Source organism: Trachemys scripta, chromosome 6, assembly GCF_013100865.1.
Source record: "Trachemys scripta elegans isolate TJP31775 chromosome 6, CAS_Tse_1.0, whole genome shotgun sequence".
NCBI classification, from domain to species: domain Eukaryota; kingdom Metazoa; phylum Chordata; order Testudines; family Emydidae; genus Trachemys; species Trachemys scripta.
Genome location: NC_048303.1, coordinates 72,930,927 through 72,954,720, shown reverse-complemented (window position 1 = coordinate 72,954,720; position 23,794 = coordinate 72,930,927). Strand labels below are relative to the sequence as shown.

The following is a 23,794-nucleotide window of genomic DNA, read 5'->3' as shown; positions in this document are numbered from 1 at the left end:
TTTCACAAATAAAAAAGAGATAAAAAAAAAAAAAAAAAAAAAAGAAAAAAAAAAATGAAGAAAAAAAGAGAAAACCCTAAAACAACCTCCCCCAAGCTAAAATGTTCACTTTCTTGTGGTGTTTGGATCTGGTGTGTGTGTGTTTGGCTTTGTTTTTTTTTTTAAAAAAAAAAACAGAAAAATTCAAAAACTTTTATGAAAAACTTTGAAAAAATGTAAAAAATATAAAAAGTGTGAAACATACCTTTGTTTAATGGACTCTATAGTCTGCTTCTGCTTCAGTGCGTCTTAAGTATGTGTACTGTAAGGGTTCAGGATTAAGCCAAAGGCTATAGGAAGTGTAATTTCTACATTGTGCCCAGTTTATTTCTGGGCTATGAGGTTTAAATCAAGCTTACAATGAAATTATCTAACATTGTATAATAAACATTTGGACTCTTTCCATCACTTACACAAGGATTATCAGAGGGAATAGTTTGTGTATAAAATAAAAAGACAAAAGAAAGCTACAAACATGTCTATAAAATTTATTAACAAATACATGATTTAGCAACTTTTTATATATAAAAATAAACAATTTTTGAAGCTAAAATGTTTACTAGCAAAAAGGTTTAAAATGAAATAATTTTGCAAAACGTTTATGTATATATATATATATATATGTGTGTGTGTGTGTGTGTGTTTTTTCCGCTTACATGAACAAAATCAATTATTGCACTGCCACATTTTCTCCTTCGTAGGCATTTGTCATAAACATTCATTCATTAATAAAGTTGAGTAGGTAGTGAAGGAGTCACACCTTGGATTGTTTTGATCACTTCCAATGTGCTTTGCCACTAACATTTGAGAAAGCTGGAGATCTTTCGCAGATAAAATTCTCATGGCTATTAATATATTAATATAATGTGTCACTCTGAAGCTAGACACAAACATTTTACACATATTATTCATGTGCAATTGATTTTTTCCCCTGTTAGGCCAAATCTTGAAGTCCTTACCCAGTTTTTAGTAATTCCACAGGAAATGGAGGTTTTGCCTGAGTAAGGACTTTGGAAGTCCCTTCCTGGAGTCAAGAATTTCATTGCCTTCAATGACCATTAGGCTCCAACTCTGGATCTATATCTTTTATAACAATGACTTTGTTTAAAGGAGGACATTCATTCTCTTAGCATGTTCTGAACCTTGCATGAGGATCAGTAATATTTTAGCTTGTGTTCTGACTTTTTATAACCCTTGCCTAGGTATGTTTTTAGTTGCTATCAGCACAGTCATTGCAAACTAAATGGACTTTCTTTGTTTCTTTTAAGTGCAGGAAAACATTTTTCAGATCTTTAGAACAATTATGTGTTGGGTCAGCAGAAACATAGGATTGAAGTGGGACCCACTATAAGACAACTGAATGTGTGATAAGAAAAAGTGATAAGTAGCCAAAGAACAGTAAACAATGCTAAAAAGCAAAGAAAGTTAACTGCTTTGCTTTTTTGTTTCCTGTTTCCCCTTCTGAAAGAAGGTTAAAGGAGGAATGCCAAATAAATATGGAAAATGCTGGACAGATCACAGCTTAGTTCTGCTGAAAATGAATTAAATTGTGAAATGAATTGATGGTATCAATGCAGAACTCACTGGGCAAATGTTGACATAAAAGTCGCCACTGCACTTGGCACAAGTCTAGTATTCTGGCTGGCAGAGAGGCCAGTGACAAAGGCTGGAGATCAAGCTATCCTCTTCAGCATCAGTTTTGAGGCAGATTGCTGGGATTGATTGTGTGAAGAACCTGCCATGCTAGTGCCTCTGCTGTACCTCATATATGGATAAACAGAGGGCTGTAGTCTCCAGCATGGCACAAACACACACATACAGACACACTCACAAAACCATCACCAAAAATGATCAAAAGATCCATTGCATTCCTCACCCATGATCCTATCAGATGCTCCCAATTTCTGGGGAATGGTTCCTTCCCCATCCAGGCCTTTTTATCTACTTTCCCCCAAGGGGCCCATATCCTTGTGCTGGTTGAAGAGGACTAGTCCTAGAACTAGCTGGTGGTACTCCTTTTTCCATCTACCTCAGGGATGGTGTTAGAGTGTGATGTGATATGGAGTGTCTGCTCTCCACCCAGAGCCCAGGTGTGTGATACCTCCATAGTGCTCCCATCCTGTTGGTACAAAAGCTTAGACTTTGATCTCGGGTCCCTTAGGTGTGAGAACCATTGTGCTGCCACTGCACTATCAGGCTACCAGCTCCCTTTACATTTTCAATCTCACAAACATAAATATATAAAGCAAGCGCTGCTATATTAACAGAAGTTACTTCACTTTGTACTGTGAAGCTCTAATTAAACTCTAACTTTCCATTTCAATATCACAACAGCTTTCAAACTCATGGCCCCAAAGTTTGGCAGGCCTGGCAGACTTGCCAGAAAGCCCACACACACCTGCAGTGGCATAAAGCAGAAGTTTGCCAGCCCTAATCTGACTCCCCCAAAAGCCTGCATAGCAGTCACTCTTCAGGTCGCTGTGACAGGAACCTTGTAGAGGGGAATTTTGTGGTAAAGCTCAGGAGTCCAAAGACATGATCCACACAAGTATGTGTGAACACCCCATGTGCACAGCCCTTCAAACAGCTCAGCTCTACTCTTGGGATACACAGTTTGGGGAGATGAGTAGGTGAATGTAGGGAGAGCTTTACATGAAGCTGGTGTCAGTCATTATGGGTAACATTTGCAAAATAGCACATTACTTAGGCTCAGGAGTCCCATTTGCAAAAGTAAATTAGGCAATAAGGAGCCTAAATCCCATTGATAGTTGATCTTAGATTCTACCTCATATTTAGTTTTCAATGTCAGCAAATGAATTGATTACCTTAAGGGTCCTTGGTCCCTTTAAAAACCATTTCTGCTCTTGAAATTGAGCTGGAATGAAGCTTGATGGCCCAGTTCCTCAGCTGCAGTAAAGCATTGCCTACCATATCTGAGGAGGAGGGCCACAAAGGTCGTTTTAAGCCACTGTTGCCAATTCCTCCAATCCTGATGCCATTTTGCACTGGGCCAGTCCCCAGAATAAAAGAGAGTAGCTTTCAGGCTGCCAACAGCCTCTGGGGGTGGATCTAGCAGCAACAAATGGCTGGTGCATGGGAACAACCTGGCCAAGCCCTCTTTCCCCTTGCTACACCCCCTCCACCAGTCCCAGGGAAAAGAGGTGAAGTAGCTCTAATGCCACCCAAGAATTCTGTACAATGCAATGAAGATATTGAAGGGGCTGGATCTGTTGGGTTTATGGAGCTTTGCATTGCAGAGCAGGAACTGGTCCATTGATTTCAGGAAATACGTAACAAGAGAAAATAAAATTCCCCTCCTGGAGATGAAAGGGCTGCTGAGGTGCTTGACTGTTTGGGAAATTATTTTCAGCAAAGAATGCCGATATCTGTCCCAATGTGATTAACTTTGTGTTGGGGCTCGGGCAGGGGCATTCCCTTAACAGCTGAACAATGATGCTATTTCTTGTTTTGCTTACATGGCAAATTGTGCAGACTGATAGCTTGGGGGGGCGGGGGAAGAGTAGTTGAAGCCCATCTGTCATTCCAGAGTACATAAAGATATCCAGTTCCTTATATCTGATTTTTATAAATGCAACAATAAGTGCAAATACTTTAGGACTAGTCACATTTGTCACAGGATGCATACAACCAGCTTAATGGCATTAAAATTGAAGGTGAAAACTTATAGGTGATCCAATTTCTTTCAGCAGTTCAGGAAGTTCTTATGATTGCTTAACAACATGTATTGGATTTTGTCATACATTTCACAGTAACCTCCCTGGCCACTTAATAAAACACTTTAGAGTAAGGTACAAAAAAGTGCTCTCTGCTGCAATTCTATTAGAGTATATATTACTTCCTTCACATGTTTAACCCTTTCACTGGTGCTCTTTGACTCTGACTCTGCTCTGGGACACAATAGCGTTCTTTGAAATGTTGGAATAAAAAACCATCTCTAGTGCTGCCCCATACAACACACATCCCCATGTCTTGTGCTAGCACTTTGATCCTGAACCATTGAAGTCAATGGGAGTTTTACCTTTGATTGCAATGAGCAGGATAAAGCCCCTAGTACAGACCTCCTAGTGCTTACCAGTATGGTTTAGGATGGGGCCAAACACACCCACACCCACATACCCACTTGTGCTGACCAGCCTCCCCCTTTGCACCTACCAGCACTTTGTCACCTGATTATGGATGCCTCCTCCATCGTTGCAATGGATGGGGAAAGTAGGTGCCTGTGGTTTTAGGGTCTGATCCAAATTCCATTGAAGTCAATGGATGTCTCTCTCATTGACAGGGAAGTGTACTTTGGGCCAGGTGCTTAAACTTAGGCCAGCTTAAGCAGGCTAAATAGCTTAGTCTTACAGTGTGATTTAAAATTATGGTTCTATGGTAGGTAACAAAAAAGTTCTGTGTTTTTTATGTTTTAATGGAGAGATGGCTTAAGTCAGCACAGTATACCCGTGTCCTTAGGAGCCATGCAAACTGTACAACTCCAAGGTGCCGGAACTGCTGCAGGCTGATTTATTGATTATTCCTGGGGAAAGAGCAATCTGCTACCAAGGAAACAGGAAAACTCAGGAAGAGGGAGTGACGGAAGTGCTGGCATGAAGGGAGACTATTGTGCTCTGCTAAGCTTTATGCTCAGCCTACACTTGGCTCCTCTAGCTGCTCCCCCACACACACCCACTAGGACTATTAAACCATGTGACTCACCCTACATCTGACTCCCCTCCACAAGATACAGGTAGGAAGCTTGATAGTTCCAGTCAGAGCTTAAAAATTGAGGATATTAAACCCAAGAAGTAAATTACATGGGAGTGGGGCAGGGAGCCACACCCCAGCTACCATCATTGAGTACTGCAGGATATTCTCCCCTCGTCATTATTTGAGACAGGGAGTTCTCTGCTATTTATAGATGATGTATTTGGGTGCTTCTCTTCTGATTGCTGGGGTATTTTGCTCTGGAGTGAACGGTAATCCCCCAGAATAGCACAGGCTCAGGAGGGCACAAAGGTGGCTTAAAGGCACCTTACTGGCACCCCTGAACTGTGAGCTCTGTGCTGCATCTCTCAGAGCACAGAAATGATGAGAGATGTCTTCCATTTCTATAATGATGTGCTAAAAAAAAAATCACTGTATTTGGCCTACATTATAGTGGCTACTGTTGTTTTTACCTAGGAGATGATCTGAACATGTTTCCACATCACTGTGATTTTACAGAGCCCCTGAGCTATGCCTTTTATTTCCAAGCAGGATTTTATTCCTTTAATGCTTTGGCTGGAAGGTGTGTGTTGGGGGGGGTGTGCTTTACTTTGCTGGTTTCGGTTTACAGGACCGCTGGTGGACAATCAGTCTGTCTGGCAGGAAAGTACGCCCACAAATATCACATGGAACTAACTGGCTCTGGGCACTGTTCCAGGCAGCCTCATTTAGAGCATCGAGATCATAGAAACCTTTGGCTGGAAAATTAAAAAAGAAAGTATTAGTTTTCATTCTGGAGAACCGTATTCAACTCTTTATGGAAAATATTTTCAGGAAATACCTGTTGACTGAGCCGTTTAGTTTTAACCAAATCGTATTGCTTTTGCAAAAAAAATGTCCTGCTTATAGTCCCAGGGGTTGAATAAAGTTAACTACAAACTCAATCATTCCGTATTGTATTAAAGCAAGGAGAAAACATTGCCCTATGTGTGATGGTATGAATTCTTAACTAATTATTAACATCTTTGCATGCATGTTATTATCAGCAAGTTTCGCTTTCTTGGCCTTATTTCAAGTTCTGCTTAATGAGTCTGTATTATCTGACCAAGGGGATGGGAGGAAATTTATGTTGGGTATGTCCCATCTGTGCTAGTCTGAGCAAAGGGTCCAATTCTTCTCCAATTTAAGTCAATAAGAGTACTGCCATTGACTTGAATAGGAGTGAGATTAGCCCTAAACCTCTTATGGACAAATCCTGCAGTTTTTACTCAGGCAAAACACCCACTGAGGTCATTGAGACTGGTTCTGCAGTCCTTTCCTAAACACGTCATATTTTGTTCAACTTTTACTCACAATTATTTCAGTGGGAGTTTACCTGCATTAAGACTATAGGATCAGGCTCTAAAGAGCTAGCTGGAGTGTATTTCAGCTACATAATTTATATCATAAAACCTTGTTTTCTTACAATAAATGATTGTTTTAAACACATTTCCAAGCAGAACAGCTAGGTTGTTTAACCAATGCTTTAGTCTCAGCAACTGCATCTAGATCCCATTTGAAGGGCATGAGGAAAAAAATAATCTGGCTAGATTTGAAATGTATGAGTTTTAACCTGACCAGAAGGTATACAATACTACAGATGGTGGCTATAAGGAATTAAATAAATTTTGTCTTCAAACTGCGAGCACAAGTCTATTTAAAAAAGGTCCCATGCATTTTTAAAATATTCCATGGTTTCTGTCACTGGCACGATATGGATCTCTTCTTAGGGCCCAGGCAGTTTTAATATGATTCATATCCAACAGTTCACATAACCACAATAAGCCTTAGATCTCTTAATATGCCTGTTCCTAATGTTCTTTTCGTTAGATGAGCAACCGACTGATGTTTCTTTCTTTGGCTGAGGCAAATACCCCTTTCATTTGCAGGAAATGAATGTGTATTTTCTGTACTTTGGAAAGTTTATTGAATAAAGAGAGAGAGAGAGAGAGAGAGAAGGAAAGGAGGTGACTTTCTCCCTACAGGCATTTGTTGCATTCAGAAAACAAAAAAACTGCAATCAGTCCAGTGGTTCTCTCCAGTCACACTTATTTAAAAAAAAATAATGTAAACATAAAAAGCTTTATGTAAACAGATCTCATTTCTGTACCTCTCTTGGTTTAGAGCACTGCTTGTTCCATTCCTCCAAAAGGCTACACCCCTCCTCCATTTATAAAACTGTGAGACATGTGGTGTGTGTGTGTGTGTAGTTTGGGGGTAGTTAGCATTTCCTGGATGATTCGAATCATCTTAGCAAAAAAAGAACAAAAGAAAGATTATTTTCTTGGGGACAGGAGAGTGGGAAGCACATAGTTTTTGCTCAGTGTTATTCAACCTATCAGACACTTAGGACCATATTGTGGAAACTATCAAGTACCTCCTTGGGAACTGTGGGTACACAGCACCTCACAGTAGGCACTCAACACCCTGTAGGAGTGAGGCAATGTGTAGATTCATAGATCAGCACAGCAGGATGTGCCTATTTCTTTAAGAGTAGATACCTTCTTTTCCTCCCACTTCCCCAAGAAAACTAGTGGCTCAGAACGCTGCTGTTCCACAAAACCTTGAAGTAGCCCTTTTTTACCCAGCCATGCCCTCCTCTGTCAGATCTAGTCCTCTATCTTTTTCCTCTCATTTTTACTCTCAGTATGTAGTAATAAAAGTGATGATCATAAAAGAGCTAATGAAATGAAAATGCCTTCTCGGAGTATGTCTTCACTGCAGGATTATCTTGGGTAATCAGCACTCAGGTTAGCCTAACCTGGCTGAGAGCAGCCATACTGCAAAACAATACTCAAATTACTGTGTCCTCACTGTTGCTTCACTCACCTGTACCCATTGCTGAGACTCCTAGGAGCATATCCCATGGTTCTTTGTGCAGAGCCACTCTACAGGGGAAAATGTGGGAAGACACTGGAGGGCTATCAGCACTTGAATGAGTTAGCCTACACCCTCACTGCAAACTGGGTGGGTCACCAGCCTGAGTGAAAACAGAACCCTGGCTGTAACCCACACCCCAAACTTGCCAGCAAACCCAGACTGAAAGCATCACTAAACATGGGAAAGAGGGTTTTAATGTGTGGACAGGAGGGAGGCTTACAGGCAACACTCATAACAGCTGGAGCTAACCCTGCTGTGAAGACATATGCACCGAGTAAATGTAAGGGTCCAAACCTGCAAGGTACTGGGAGCTGCCAATTCTCATTGATCTGAGGAGGGGAAGTGAGGAAACTCAGCACCTTGCAGAATCAGGCTCAAAATTACAATCATTGAATAAGTGAGAGGAAATGAATGTTTATTTTATATCACATACAGTATTTTCCACTGTAGTTAGGCTTCCATATGTCACAGTGGGAAATGTATTTGTATTAAGTGTGACAAAGTTCCTCCTCTATCTTGGTGGGTCCTGTGCTTATTGGCCAATTTTCTTGCCTCAGAGATTCACGATGTGGGTTGACCCAGAGACCTTCCCCTCTGGGAGAACCCACAGTCTAGGTCAATTGGGAGGTTTGGGGGGAAACCCATGCCTGTCCTCTACTCCAGGGTCCAGCCCAGGGCCCCATGGACTGCAGCTGTCTATAGTACCTCCTGTAACAGCTGCATGACAGCTACAACTCCCTGGGCTACTTCCCCACGGCCTCCTCCAAACACCTTCCTTATTCTCACCACAGGACCTTCCTCCTGGTGACTGATAATGCTTGTGCTCCACAGTCCTCCAGCAGCACACCCACACCCTCTTGCTCCCAGCACCTCATACTCCCACCACAAACTGGGGTGAGCTCCTTTTTAAAACCCAGGTGCCCTGATTAGCCTGCCTTAATTGATTCTAGCAGCTTCTTCTTAATTGGCTCCAGGTGTCCTAATTAGCCTGCCTGTCTTAACTGGTTCTAGCAGGTTCCTGATTACTCTAGTTCAGCCCCTGCTCTGGTCACTCTGGGAACAGAAAACTACTCATCCAGTGACCAGTATATTTGCCCTCTACCAGACTCCTGTACTCCACTGGTCTGGGTCTGTCACATAAGCTATTAGGGTTTAGAGACAGTAGAAAGACCATAGCAAGTGTCTCGTTGCATAACGTAATATAATATATATATTTAATGAAGAGCAATTTGCTGTACTGTAGTGTAGTGTATACAGTAGCTGCTTTTAAAATGTCAACATGTGCTAGTAGTTACTACATAGTTAGCATTGGTATTTCTACTAGGGTAGGGTTAAAACTCTGGTATCTCAGATGCCATTGTGTGGTTACCATTGGCAAATGTTAGTTAGTTTCTTTTTAAATGGCCAACATTATAGGTGTAAAAGCTGGCTGAGGTATCAGTCCCCAAGTTATTCTTGCCTGAAGATATTTTGTTCTAATGAATGCATATGTCAGTGTGACACTAAGCACCTCATGTATTCACACCCTACATACTGTTGTAATATTCTTTGTACAAAATATGCCTTGTGAGGTATCATTTGAAAACTTATATCTGACTGATCTTTAATATTCCTGTGTGATGTATGTACCCAGTGGGTATTAAAAGATATGGATATATGCTAGAATTATGACCAAAGAGTGTTTAAACCAGGTCTGTCAGGAAGAGTTGTTAAATAGGTCTAACTTAAACAAAGGAAGGTGTGTTTACCCCAATTTACATACAAGCAGTAAATGTCAAGACAGCAGGGGGAAAAAATGTCAGGAAACAGAACAATTTGCATTTCAGCAAACACAAGCCAGGGAAGAAAGAGCACGAAGCTCCTTCACCCCCAGACTATTTGCTGCCTTCCTTACAAGCTTGAATAAATTTTACTTTGAGGGGTAACCCTCAGAAGAATTCATTTAAAAGGTTTACGTGTCTATAAAGACAGGGTCTGAACCTCAAGTGATAAGCAATTGCATCAACTGATTTTATACAATATTATTGTATTAAAAAAGTGTATAGAGCGAGGTCTTTTCTCAAAGCTAATGACACCCTGGTGATTAATATCATTGTGAAATGCCTGTATTAACACTATATAAGGAATTATTAAGATTCATTGATACTATGTTTTAAAGTCTGTGGCCAAACAGGGAGAAACAGATTCCCTCCCAGACAGGAGAGAAGGCAGCTATTTACCTGTCTTCTGTGTAAATTAAGCATGTTGGAATCAAAACAACAGAAGACTGTGATGCAGTGTGCTCCTCATGTAACTCAAGGGAGTAACATAGGTCAGATGGGCCAATTCAGCTGCAAACTGGGGGACTTTTAGGCTGAGAGGAAAGCCCTAATCAAGGGAAATTCATCTGTTCAGGACAGGTGGGGCTTCTATAAAGATCAGGGAGCTGGTAGCAGAAAGGAGGCTGCAGGGAGGAGGGCTGTAGAGACCCAAAATCAACCTTAAGGACATATTAGAGAAGTATTGAAATGATAAACAGAGCCATTCTTGTAGGCAGTTATCAAAGCCATGTTAAAGTAGACTAAATTATTTGAAATGTAAACCCGTATTGTTAGAGAATTAGAAGAAGATGCTAATTGTATTTGTCTGTGTTTACTTTTATCTTGTTAGATGTTAACAATGTAACCATATTAGCTTGTGGATGATAAACGTCTGTTCCTGTTACTATATTCTATGGATTCAGAGATCAAATGGGAATATTAATATTTAGATGAAAATTGTGGTGTAATAATATCATTGTCTTTATGTCTCTTCAAATTTGTAGTAAAACTACCTATGAACTGCTTAAATGGTTAATAACCTTATGCTAATAAATGCATCTATTTACTGGTCTGTGTATAGTAAATAGAGATTTACTTCAAAGCAATGATGTGCATTACCTATTCTTCATTCAAGGAATGCCCACTGTGTTATCTGCTGTCAAAAGGCTATCATAGCCTGCTAGAGGACTATAAAAGAACTCTAGGGGCTGATCCTTCCCATCTTAGATCTGCTTAAACTTTGGCAGGGGAAGTTCAAGCCACAAGACTGAGGTCTCCTGGTACTCTGAACTGTCCCTGCAAATTCTTATGGAAGAATTTGAACATCTATACATGGACTGCCTATTATTAAACTGATTCTGGAAGAAGTTTTTGCAAATCAGCAGCTCACCACTTTTGCTATGACCTAAGAACTTTATTGATATCTGTATGTATAATGATCTTTTAACCACAGTAATGCTTTCTTTTCTTTTTAAATAAATCTTAGATTAGTTAATAAAAATTGGCCGTAAGAGTGTATTTGGGTAAAATCTGAAATATTCATTGAACTGGTGGGTAATGTGTCTGATCCCTTAGGATTGGTAGAACTTTATATATGGTTAATAAGATTTTAAGTAATCCACACCATACTTGACCTGGCTGTCTGGGTGGGAGCCAAAGGCTGGATTGCTTATTGGGAACTGGATTTTAGTTTCTTGGTAACCAGTAAGGTATTACAGAAACTGTTTTGTGACTGGCTTGGTGAATCTAATTATAAGATTAAACCACCAGTTTGGGGGATTTGCCCCATTCTTTGCAGTTCACTCGGATTGAGCATTCTCAGTGTGGCCTCTCCAGCGACCACAGTCACACCCTGACTGGTCTGGATTGCACTCTGAACCCTGTAATAGTCGTACTTGCATATTGTTCTTGGATGAGCTGTCCTGCTTGAAAATGTGCCTTCCTATGGTGCAGAAAGTAGCCAAAAGTAATCCCAGTGAAGGGCTTAGTTATGAAGATTGCAAATGACTGGTTTTAGACTCAAAAGTGATTGACATATAAAGGGTCATTTCTTGAGAGGCACAGAGCACCTTTAACTGACACTGATTTGGCAAAAGAAAAAATAGGATGCTTTAAACAAGCTAAACTCTATCATGAGTAGATAGTTTCATATGAATGAAGACAAAATTACATGTAAAACATTTAGCTCTCTTTAAACCTATTTTTTTTCCCAACTTACAACCTCCCAGTTCCTCTTGTTTGGTCGGTAGCTTACCTCCTAAGGATCTGACTTCTGGCTTTTTAGGTTCAGGTCTTCGTAAATGTTTGGGTAGCATGTCATTCTCATTATGCCATTTTTTCAGACATTGTGGTTCATGGATGCCAATAGATTTAGTTCCAAACTCACGGCCACATATGTAACAAACAACAGTGGGTGGCCGCCTGATCACTGGTGGCTGCAAACAACAATTGCAGTAAAGAAACATTATTGTTTTCAGAATTCATTTTAGACAGTAGTGATGTTAATGGAAAATGATCATTTTAAGGAACTGATCCAAAGCTCACGAAAATCAATAGGAGTCTTTTTCTTGACTTCAGTGGGCTTTGGTTCAGGCCCTAAACCCATAAAGGTCCCTCCTTTATTAAATGGCCATTTGAACCGGTGCTCCAGACTCTGGGCTGAAAATTCATGGAGGTCATTTCATTACTCTTCAACTAGTTAGATTTAAAGCCTTCTACTCCTACTGTCACAGTCATGTCCATGGCAGTGGATCAGCATACTAAATAAAAAATTATAGTTTAAGTATGTGATCAAGCAGAAAAAGAGTAGTTTGATTCAGGAGAAAATAATTATTTAAAATAAGATACCTCCAATGATATTGGGGGAGAACACAAAAGTGACATCATCAAAGCAAATAGCTTTCTCTGTAAAAATGTTTCCCTAGGGAAGAGGGGTAACCTTTTATGTCAGATCTACCACACTTTCATTCTGAAGTGACTGACTGTCATTACCATTGGATAGACACAAGGGGGGGCGAGATAATATCTCTTATTTGACTAACTTCTGATGGTGGAAGGCACAAGCTTTCATACTACACAGAGCTACAACACTACAAAAAGTTGCCATCGAATGGCTGCTTAGTGGCTTACATGGGAACGAGTTAGTAGTCTCAGTCCTGTGCCAGCCACGTCACAAAAAGACATCCACATCACAAAACTCACTGTTGCAGTTGGCACTCTTTCTGGCACTCTCAGCAGAAAGGCTAGAGACTGAATAAGCATATCTAACCAAGCCCTGGAAATTGTCCCTCCAGATCACAGCTGGAGGAGCGTAGGGAAGTCTGATAAAAGCTGTATTTGTTCTGTAGCCAGAAGTCTAGCACTTGGACTTTGTTCAGATGCTAAAAACTCACTTTAAAAAAAAAGGTAAGAAAAAAATGGCTTCTTATTGTAATTTTCAACAGCATGCAAATATTTTTCTAAAGAAAACTGAAGATCAGAGAGAAACATCAGAACTGAATTAGATCACCTTCAGGTTGGAACGATACCCGTCCTGAACCCATGCTACATGTTAAATTCTCTCCCACCTCCACAGATACATGTACCAGAGCTAACTAAAATACAAAATGTGAAAGAGAATTCTCCTTGCTGTTTGTAATAAGAGATGATTGTTAAACTATGGAATCTTTGGGATGGTGAGTTTCTTTGGGATTTTTAAAACCACTGGTATTTAACATTCATTTCTATTCCTCCTTAAACTGTCCTGCCCAAATGTCACATCTGGAATGATCGTCGTTTGGAAGTAAATTATTTTTGGAAATCATCAGATCCCAGTTCAAGGAATTTTCCAACCCAGACTATTCATAGGACAGTGACTAAATAGTCTGCTACGTACTGTTCCTGGTTTTGTTTTTCACTTGTAAAAAGAGTGATCACATTAATGCCCAGTGTCATGAGGAACTATGTCCTTATAAAAATAGCTACAAATACCTGACAAAGTCATTAAGACTCTTTTCTTGTAGGTGTCCTTTTTTACATGGTTATGACCATTTATTGTCTTCAGTACCATGAATACAAGTATTAAACTCAAAGGCTATATATTTTCAACAATGAACAAAATATGTCATTTCTTTTTCCAAGCCTGTTTTGTAGAACATGGTACTTACCTTAGAGGTATATTTTTGGTTTGTTATGGTGCGTTCAATTTGACTGGGTCGCAAACTTCCCTAAAGAGCATAATAATTTTTCATCTAGTAGTAGAAGAGTCAAAAGTTCCCACTCACCAAATTATCTACCTAACTGAATGACAGGGGACCAGAATTCTGACCAGTGCTGCTCACATGTGAACAATGGAGAAGTAGAAAAGATTAATAGCACAATCAGGCGCCTAGAAAGTAGACTTTTTTTCACCCATCCCAACCTGTCTGACACTTAAGGACATTAGCATAAGGGATGGAAGTCTCTAGTATGAATCTTATTAGTAACATAAAGATTGTCTCTTTGTCACAGGCTGTCATAATGACCTCAGTGGGGGACTGGCCGTATTGACTGGAATGGTGTAGTACAGAAGCCAGAACTGATCCCTATATTTATCTAGTTAAGTGTAGTAACAAAAAGGTAATTCTTTTGACACTGTAGATAAATGCATATGTAACTGCATGGGAATTATCTGAGTTTTCCATTTTATTCCAAAACTGCTACCTTTTTAAAACTCAGAAGTAAAGTGCACGGTACTTATATAGAGAGGAGAGAGGGGAACCTCCATACCCACTATGATATTTCTTAATGAAACTCATTCAAATCTTTTATTGTCCATTTTTATCTATCCTTTTCTATTTCCTCATATTTTTGTGAATTACCTTCTAACAAAAAGTGTCCAAATTGGCTCCTGCTGAAATTAATGGAGAGTTTGTCATTTACTTCAATGAGAGCAGGAGCAGGCCCATGTTGTTTGGCAATACATTCTATTTGAAAAAGTTCTAATTCTATGAACTGGTTACACAGTTTTGTGCAAGATCAAGTGAATGGTGTAAAATTTTTGATGGAGTACCAGACTGAGCCTGTATTAATATGTACAGTAATGCAGAAGAGAGAGGTGGCTAACATTTTTATTTTGTCAGTAAAACATTACAGTAGGGAATAAACAGCAGATGGCAGCACCAGATGCTAGACATACAGCTGGTAGGATTTTAGGATTAAAGTTATCACCATCTGTTGCCAAAGAAAGCGGAAAAAGAACATTTATAGCACTTAATTAATATCAATCTGCATAGTAAGTAGCAACCATTTTTTTCTGTGAAAGAGTAGTGCATTCTCTGTTGTACCGGACTGGATTTAAAGAATATAATTATGTGCCTTATTAATAACATTTAATGTATCACTATATAATCCAAATAGGATCCAAGAAGAAGAATTTCAGAACTGATTTAATCCCTGAAAGTCAATTAGGCATAGGCTATTGTTTGGTTTATATACAGTCAGACCCAATTAATGCAAATGAGTCCATAGTTTCCATTAAAATCCATACTTTGGATTAAAAAACAACTTTGAACTAACAAATCAGTAATATACCAATTAGCTTTCTCTACAGCTGGACAAAAGATTTGGCGGAGGATTAGAAGAAAATCAGAGCTAGCGTAAAAACAGAGGGCCAGATCCTTTGCTTCCCCATGGTTGCTTTATGCTGCTTTGGTCACACATAGGAGCCCAAGAGGTGCTTTAATGATACCAACTGGTTCAGGATTTCCCAGTGTGGCGAAATCCCCAGGTGATGCAGAGTTTGTATAACTGTCCCTACTTCACCCTCTGATCCAACTCCCTGCACAGGGGGCTTGGCAAGCGGAAGGTGTGTGGCAGGACATCCCTTCATTTCAGTGATACTCAGTTGTAATGGATCCTTTAGACCACTGGCAACAAGGACAAATTAGAGCAGCCATGAGATTCCTCTGGCTAGTGCTAGCCCGGAATTGGGGTATGCAAGTTTATGTACTTTGGAGTATTGATGGTCTCTGTGCTGATTATAAATGTTAATGTAAAGATTGGCAGAGAGGCTCTCTTAATATATATATTTTACTAAATATTCATAAAAGGACCTGATTCAGCAAAACACTTGATTTTACGCATGTGCTTAATTGATTTGCTGATTCTGGACCAAAGAAGTTTCGATAAACATAACATGGACTGCCCAGGATTATTTTCCCCACCAAGAAGTCCTCTATTAATTTCTTTTGATCCTTCTCCTGTCCCTCAACGGACATGCCCTGAGGCAACATTTCCTCAGGTGAACAGGGCTGGAAAGCAGCTTTTTCTACTTTGTATTAACTAGGTATGACCGCATGTTGTACTTTCCAAACTTCTCCTGCCACCAGCCCAGCACTTTCCCTCTATGCAGCAAAGCTGTTTGCTATTACTTAATTAGCCATTATTTATTTTTAACATAATATTAACATATTAGTAAATCGTTGTGTAGCTGGCAAAGTGAACACTAGTTACAAGTATTTGCTGGAAAAATACAGTGAAAACTGGACAAGATGACTAAAAATTAAGCTCAACAGATGGTCTATTTCTTGTGTGGTCTTTTTGCTACTCAGAGGACTGAGATGATGTTCCCATTATAATTCTCTCTCTCTTTCCACTCCCATCTCTGCTTTTAAAGTTCAGGTCTACATAGAAGAGAGGTTCTGTAAATGTAAAAACGCAGTGTGTGGTTCCTTGTCTATTACTGCTGAAGAATTCCCATACTAGATACATTCAATTTACCAGTGAAGAGATTTCTTTTCTAGTGGCCAGCACTGCAAACTCAGCCTCAGACCTGAAAATCAAGCTGGTTTCTTTGCTTCTTGTGCATCATCACTAATATTATTACACTGTCAGTCAGACATGTACAGCCCCCATCAATGTCAGTGGAATGAACAGGTGTAACTGACTAGAACTAAGTAAACAAAGTAATGATGCACAAGAAAGATTAAAATCCAATTCACACCATCTTGGCTACACTGACTGTGCAGTATTAAGAGGAGTAAAAAGCAGTAATAACTTATTTTTGCCAATCAAGTCAACATATGTGACTGAATGCACACACATCTGTTGAGTAAGAGGATAACATTTTTACAAAGTGACTTTTTCCATAGAATCTGTTCTCTGCATCACTATAATTATGGACTTCTTTTCTTTTAATTTTTTAAAAATATTTTTATCTTAATTAATTTTTCTTCTTCAGTAAACATGAAATTATACGCAAAGAGTAACTAACTCATATGCATTATAATAGTATTTCATTGTACAATTACACTATATTACATAATGATACAAGTTTTTGGTTGATAATACAATGTAACAATACAAGGTTAATGTATTTTTTTCTACAACCATAGATACTCATATATATAGCATTTTGCATTACTTCATACATCCTATGCCATGTGAACATGTGCTGAAGAACCCTACTATCTATTCACCATTGTCTATCTATCTTATGTACTTATATAGCTCCTAATACTGTAGTATCTGAGTGACTTACAATCTTTAATGTATTTGTCCTCACAACACCCCTGTAAGGTAGGGAAGTACTATTATAGCCCCCTCCCCAGACACATTTTTTTAAACAGATGGGAAACTGGGACACAGAGATACTAAGGCCCAAATTTATGAAGGTATTTAGGCATTGCCCCACTCAGCACTGCAAGGCCTAAGTCCCATTTTCAAAGGTGACTAAAATGGGACTTAGGCACTGCAATGCTGATTAGAGCAACACTTAAATATTTCTAAAAATCTGAGCCTAAGTGACTTACTTGGTCTTGTAGGAAATCTGTGACAGAATAAGGATGTGAATATGGGTCTCCTGAATGCTAGACTAATGCGGTAACCAGTGGACCATGCACATTTTCTTTTTACAGTAGTGTGACTCCACTGAAAGCAAATGAAGTTGGATGCTCAGCACTTTTGAAAACAGGGGCAGCTCCAGGCACCAATTCACCAAGCGCGTGTCTGGGGCAGCAAGCCACGGGGGGCGGCCTGCTGGTCGCCGTGAGGGCGGAAGTCAAGCTGCCTTCGGCGGCATGCCTGCGGGAGGTCCGCCAGTCCCGTGGCTTTGGCGGCAATTTGGCGGCGGGTACGCCGAAGGCGCGGGACCGGCGGACCTCCCGCAGGCATGCCGGCAAGTCCGCATTACCAGCCGAAGGCTGCCTCACTGCCGTGCTTGGGGCGGCAAAATACATAGAGTCGCCCCTGTTTGAAAATCAGGCCATTCATTTAGGCACCTACTTATGAATCTAGATACTTAACTGTAGGCATTTTTTTTTAAATTTCAGCCAAAATAAAGTACCATTCCAAAGTTGGTACAGAAACAAAAAAATATAGGCTCTATTTGGTTAATGTTCATGTAGCTTCTTGCATATAAATTGGAGCGAGGATTGGTCCCATTAATCTTGGCTCCTTCATCAAATTCAGTAGAAAAACTGCAGTCTGTTTACTTATTTTTCATTGTATTCTGAGTTGCTGGCTTTGAACATGCAAAACCCAATGATTTTATTCATGGTTAAGTCTAACATTTAAAAAATGTAAATCTCTGGAATGATTAAAGTACAAAGAAACATTAGGGCTTGTGTTAATTAAATACAAACATCTGATGTCCGTTAAAACATACTAGAAAACGCAAAGCCTTCTTAAGCAGCTCGACATAATCTCTTAATGACCTATAGTGCATAATGGCCTCTTCTGGGGATACATCTCCCACAGGAATATGGAAAATGAGAACCCAAATATCTCCTTTCAACAAGAAAGATCAAAGAAACAGGGATAAATAGGATTAGAATATTTTATGCCTTCCCTTCTGAATGCATTATTCCCCGCCTTACTCCACCCTTGCTTATCTGGGAAGAATTTGCATGGAGCAAAATGACGCCTTTGAAAGAAGTAGGCCTTAAAATTTAAGATCTGATGAAAGTTCATTCATTTCTAGTGTCTGGGGTATCTATAGCAAAATAATCACGTCTCTTTCATAGGTCATATGCATAATAATTTACCTTATCTGGTATGGCTGGTGCAGCCCCACGTGTTTGTTGAACTTTACTAGATTGATCAGTACGTGCTGCAGATACAAGGCCAGAGCTAGGGCCTTTAACAGATTTAGGGGGGTTAGAGCTTGAAGGGCCCAGGCCACCATCCTTTGGTCTGCAACTCCTTTGGTGCACAGGGAGACGATCAGGAAGAAAAGTGCGACCACAGTTTTCACAGGGTAAGAGCTGAGCTTGAGCACTCTGATAAGCAGCCTCATTTGCAGCCTTAATATCATAGGTGCCACCAGTAAGGGACTGAGGTTTAGCAGGTTCTGCTCTTCTGAGATGCTTTGGTAATTTGTCATTTTCAATATGCCACTTCTCCAAGCATTTGGGTTCATGTATGGCAAGAGATTGTGACCCAAATTCTCTGCCACAGATATAGCATACCCTAAAGCCAGGTCTCTTTGATGGAATGACTGGCCGATTCAACTGACTCTGAGACATGCTTGCAGTGTTTGACCGTTTTGATATTATTACAGTGCCTGGTCTCCTTTTCCCAGGGCTTGCTTTTACTATGGAATCTAAACTCACTATTTCTGGCAAAACTGTGGGAAGATCTGACACACTGGATGTTGCAATCTGTTTTGAAGGCAGAATGGTAGAGATATTAGCAGGGACCTTTCCAGCACTTGGCAGAGTTTTATTATGCTTGCTCAAACTCTTTTTCTTTACAGTTGTTTCCATGAAGAATACAATGTTCCAGGAATGTTCTCTCTACTTTACTTGAGATTGCCTTTTTTCAATGTGATGCTCATTTTTGTTGACTTTGCTTCGCAGGTTAGAAGTTACTAGAGTGTACGGGAGCTGCATCGAGTTGAGTCATATTTGCAGCAATCAGGTTGTGATGTTTCAGTGGCAGGAGTTTGTGGAGGTTTTTTATTGCAGTTTTTTTGTTTTGCCTTTTTGCTTTGTTTTATCCTGAAACAAATTATATAAGAAGAAATTAATAAACACTATCTCTTGTTAAAGGTTGGCAACCAGGGGTAAAGTAGACTCCATTTACCTTACCATGATGCTATACTTTCATGTCCCATACAAATAAGCAAGGCCATCTAAGATGGTCAATTCACAACGTCAGCTGCTAAATTATTTTATTATATAAATCTGAAACTCAAAACTGTAAACTTGCAGGGTGCAAAGCCATGAGAAGCAAAATATGGATAAAAGGTTTGTATGAACCTGGGTGAATCAAAACTGCTGAGCTTCATACAACTGTAAACATAACGCAGAATTTGTTACTTTCATTCCTGACCAAAATGATACTTCATGAAATTTCCCAGTGCTAGTCCACGAACTTCGTCAGCAGTGTCCACCCTTCATTAACCCATAACCCTGCAGATAGCTCTCTGTAGGTCCACGGATGAGTGTGGGATAGGTGGGCAGTCCAGGGAAACATACATCATGTCCTCTCTCTTCAATCCTGTGTGATTTTAAAAAGCTCTAACTCATTGCTAAATTGCTTTTCCTTTCCTTGAAGCACAGCTCCGCTGGAACCCAGTGGCAGATAATAGAGAGAGACCATTGGACCCCCAGAATCAAAGCAGAAGCACAAAAGCTCTGTGCAGAAGGCCTTTGCTTCCTATGGAAATCTGCCTTCCCTCCCCCAAAGAAACATGGAGGTAACTGCACAGGATTCCCCTTATAGAATTTTCCTTCCCTGGAGTTCCTTGTGGGAGGAGCAATCTGCCCCTCACTTGTTTTCCTCAGAGGCACAAGTTTTTGCCTCCCCTGTTTTCATCTTTATGCCCCTCTTAAAATAATAATACTTTGCATATCTACAGCACCTATAATTATAGAATCGAAAAGCGCTTTACACGTATTAGTTAATATTCACAACATTCTTGTGCTCAGAGAAGTATTAGTCTTATTTTGTAGAGGAAGAATTGAGGAATAGAGCACTAAATTCAGAAGTGGTGTAAGTGGGTGCACTCCACTAACCTAACTGTTTACAGTGGGTCTGCGTTTAACCCTTGTCTAGGCCACTCAGCAAGAGACAGTAGATGAGGTGAGAACAGAACAGAAATCTCCTATTTCAGAACCCACTTACCCTGTTGGGCAGTTTGGTCATGAAAGATTACTATGCTTTCCCAATTTTACTAAAGGAACAACAATACTATCAATGACATTTAAGTTTGAGAAACAAAAACTTTAGACAACCTGTGTCTGAAACTATATATAACAGTGCAAGGTCAAAGTCTCCTCTCACTTATACTAGTCTAAACCTGAAGTAAATCTATGGCAGGCAGTGGAGTTATATTGATGTAAAATAAGTAAGTAAGAGGAGAATCAGGCCCCTGCCACCCAAAAGGAACATTAAATATACTGAAAAATTTGACCTGTTATAAAACCAGTTTTGCAGTAAAAAACCCACTCTATCTTTGAAGTTAACCAGGGTAGAAATATTATGTGCCTCATCTCAAGAAAATACAGGAAATATTGACCATTCCATCTGATCTAAGATTTGTATTTTGATCATTTTTGCATATGTAACATATAAACTAACATCTTGCTGTAAATTACTTTTTATCTCCATGACATCCTTCTAAGCATTTCTGATTTAGTGTTGACTGAAAGACAAATTCATGGCCACAGATGTAACAAATTTGAAAATCCAGACAGCATTCTGGCCGACGAAGATGATTCTGCATGAAAGAAAAGAATACAAGACATGTAACTGACAGACTAGATAAAACCATTAATATGAAGTTTTGAACTACATGTATTTCTTGAATTGAACTTTAAATTCACCATGCAACTGGGAAATTAAATTAGCAATAAAGTTTGGATCATAACACTTCCTTGGAGAAAGCAGCAAAACAAACTGTACATCTTTTGATACAAGATATTACGCTGTAATTTTAGCAAGGGTTTCTGGGAACAACTAAATAAAAAATAAACACACAACCATACATTTTATTCATTTTGGATTAATTTTTTACAATGATTGGCTACCAATAAAAATAAAGATTCCTGCTGGAACTGTACTTTTTCAGCTTATGACACTCCTTGAGCTCAATTTTCAAACTTGGTTTCATGAAAGTGAAAATTTCAGTGAAACTTTGTGGAAATGGAACCTTAATGACAAAAATAAATCTTTATTAATGTTTACGCCTGTTAGTACAGCACAGTTGTGGGAGTGGGAGCTGGATTCTCCTCTGAGTTCCATATCATCAGCAGAATTGCAAACCCGGTTCTAATAGCAGGGTCAAATTCTGCTCTCAGCTACGCTTGAGCAATTGGTTGAAGATGAATTTTATTAATGGGTGTGATGCATATGCAGGAAAAAGAACCCAGCTTGACTTTTAGAACCCAAGAGGGCCTTGCAAGTTTTACTTGGAAACATAGAAAATGGAATATGCATGAAATGGAGGCATTAAAACAAAGAAGCACAATAAACAGAGATACATGATGCTTTTTTTACACAGTCACTTTTCAGAGTAAAACTGCACTGTATAAGCTGCACTGCCAAGCACCCTCAACATGCCCTACTTTACTAAGAGTTCAGAGGGTTCAGCACTGCACATGAAATGCTAAATGACTCACATGATCAGAATCATTACTAGAATATTCTGATCCCACATCTGGATACTCAGATAGACATTTAAATGAGTAAAACAGGCATTTTCTAAGAAAATATTTAGATTTTGAAGAAATTGCCCATTTTCCATGCCTAAGTGCTGATTTAAGTATTCAAATATAGGTGCGGGGTGTTCCTGTTTATTAATGTAATCACTTACATTGCAACCATCATGAAATATATTGCTAACATTTGGTCATAAGAGACCATTCACTGCCATGACCAATACCAAACACAATGAACATCCTAGCAGCTTTTAATGAGATTGCTACTTAGCATTTATATCAAATTTCAAGTTGCTTCACAATTTCAAAACACTAAATCATTGACTAATTAAACTTCACTGGTTGAAAGCTAAGCTTTATTGTCCCGATTTTACAGCTACGAAAACTGATAAGGAGATGTTAAGTGACTTGCCCAAACCTTCAGAGTGTCAGTGGAATAGACAAAAAATGAACTGTGTACTTCCTAATTACTAGTCGTATGCTCTGAACACTAAACCTGTTAAAATCAGTGAAATACCATCTCAGATAAATGCATATTCTGCTGCATCTACATATTTAACAACCATAATCCTTTGTACCTTTGTAGTACTTGACATTAGAAGATCTCAAAGCCTTTTACAAACATGAATGAACTAAGCTTCACAACAAGCATGTAGGATAAGCACTGTTATCACTGCTTAACAGATCAAGAAACTGAGGCACAGAGCAGTTAAGTGACTGGCATAAGCTCACATAGCAAGTATGTGGCAGTGCCAGTAATAAAATCTAGATCTTCCAACTATCTGACCATTCTCCTTCCTAATGGCCCCAGAGTCAAGCTCTGGCCAATCACAAGAGGGAGCAAATTCTGAAGCAAAGTACGTGGCTATTCGCCTTCAAGAATTCAGCTCTCAGCATGTTTCAACATTGGGATTTTTGCCTTTCTTATAGTTTCTGTAAATTGTCCCCTTGATATATGTGTGTACTTTACATGCGAGTCCTATTAAATGCAAGGTGAGCTATGTGAATACCATTCTCAACACACTATTTGACAAATTTAGCACCCTTTTCTGTTTGCAAGTTATCCACAGAGAGTTAGACTTTTACCCATTTGTTAGTTATTCAAAATTATTTGATAATTTTACTTATTGGTATTCCGTACTTAAAGACACAACATAAGAAGAACTCTCATGCAGGGCTCTAGGCATCCTTGCCATTAACTAGTAATAGAAACACAAAAATGACAAAAGTCAAAATAGGATCACTTTTCTGGACCTAACACCACCCTTAATATTTTACAGGGACATATTTCAGCCCAGATGTTTCTCACAGACTATTTGCTAGGACTATTGCTTCAAGCATTTGGGTTTTGCAATTTGCTATTCGTACTGGGGGTGATATTCACTCCCCAATGAAAGGTGAAGACAATGCTTTTGCATTACTTAAGTCTTCCACTGTGGCTAAAGCAGAGCATAGGCCTTGCACTGGCCCACTGCACAGATTGTATGCACTTTAGTGCAGGGACTGTATTTTTATTACATGTTTGTACAATGCAGAGCACATTGGGAACTGGTCACTAACTGAGGCCTCGTGGGGCTAGTGTAAAACACATAAAAAGTAATAAAAATATGAATGGTCACCAGAGTTGCATGTTATTCTTTCTGTTGCCAGTCCCACAAATAGCTGTCAAGTTGGTTGCACTAACACTGTTGGTATGGATTGTGGCTGTGT

At 39.4% G+C, this 23,794-nt stretch overlaps 1 protein-coding gene across 1 annotated transcript; it reads right to left on the bottom strand.

Moving 5' to 3' along the window:
- Positions 1–667: 667 nt before the first annotated feature.
- LOC117879465 (zinc finger protein 474) lies at positions 668–11,942 on the bottom strand. Its single transcript, XM_034774665.1, has 2 exons — positions 11,719–11,942; positions 668–5,504 (listed from the first exon to the last, which is right to left on the bottom strand). The coding sequence occupies exons 1-2, from the start codon at positions 11,927–11,929 to the stop codon at positions 5,353–5,355; spliced, it is 363 nt and encodes a 120-aa protein (XP_034630556.1). The 5' UTR covers positions 11,930–11,942; the 3' UTR covers positions 668–5,352.
- Positions 11,943–23,794: the final 11,852 nt, after the last annotated feature.

Excerpts from the sequence above, each read along its gene's own strand:
- LOC117879465 (XM_034774665.1), bottom strand. The coding sequence starts at position 11,929 with ATGTTTCTTTACTGCAATTGTTGTTTGCAGCCACCAGTGATCAGGCGG. Across the intron at positions 5,505-11,718 it reads AGAAGTCAGATCCTTAGGAG|CCAAAGGTTTCTATGATCTC; the intron begins GTAAGCTACCGA and ends TTAATTTTCCAG.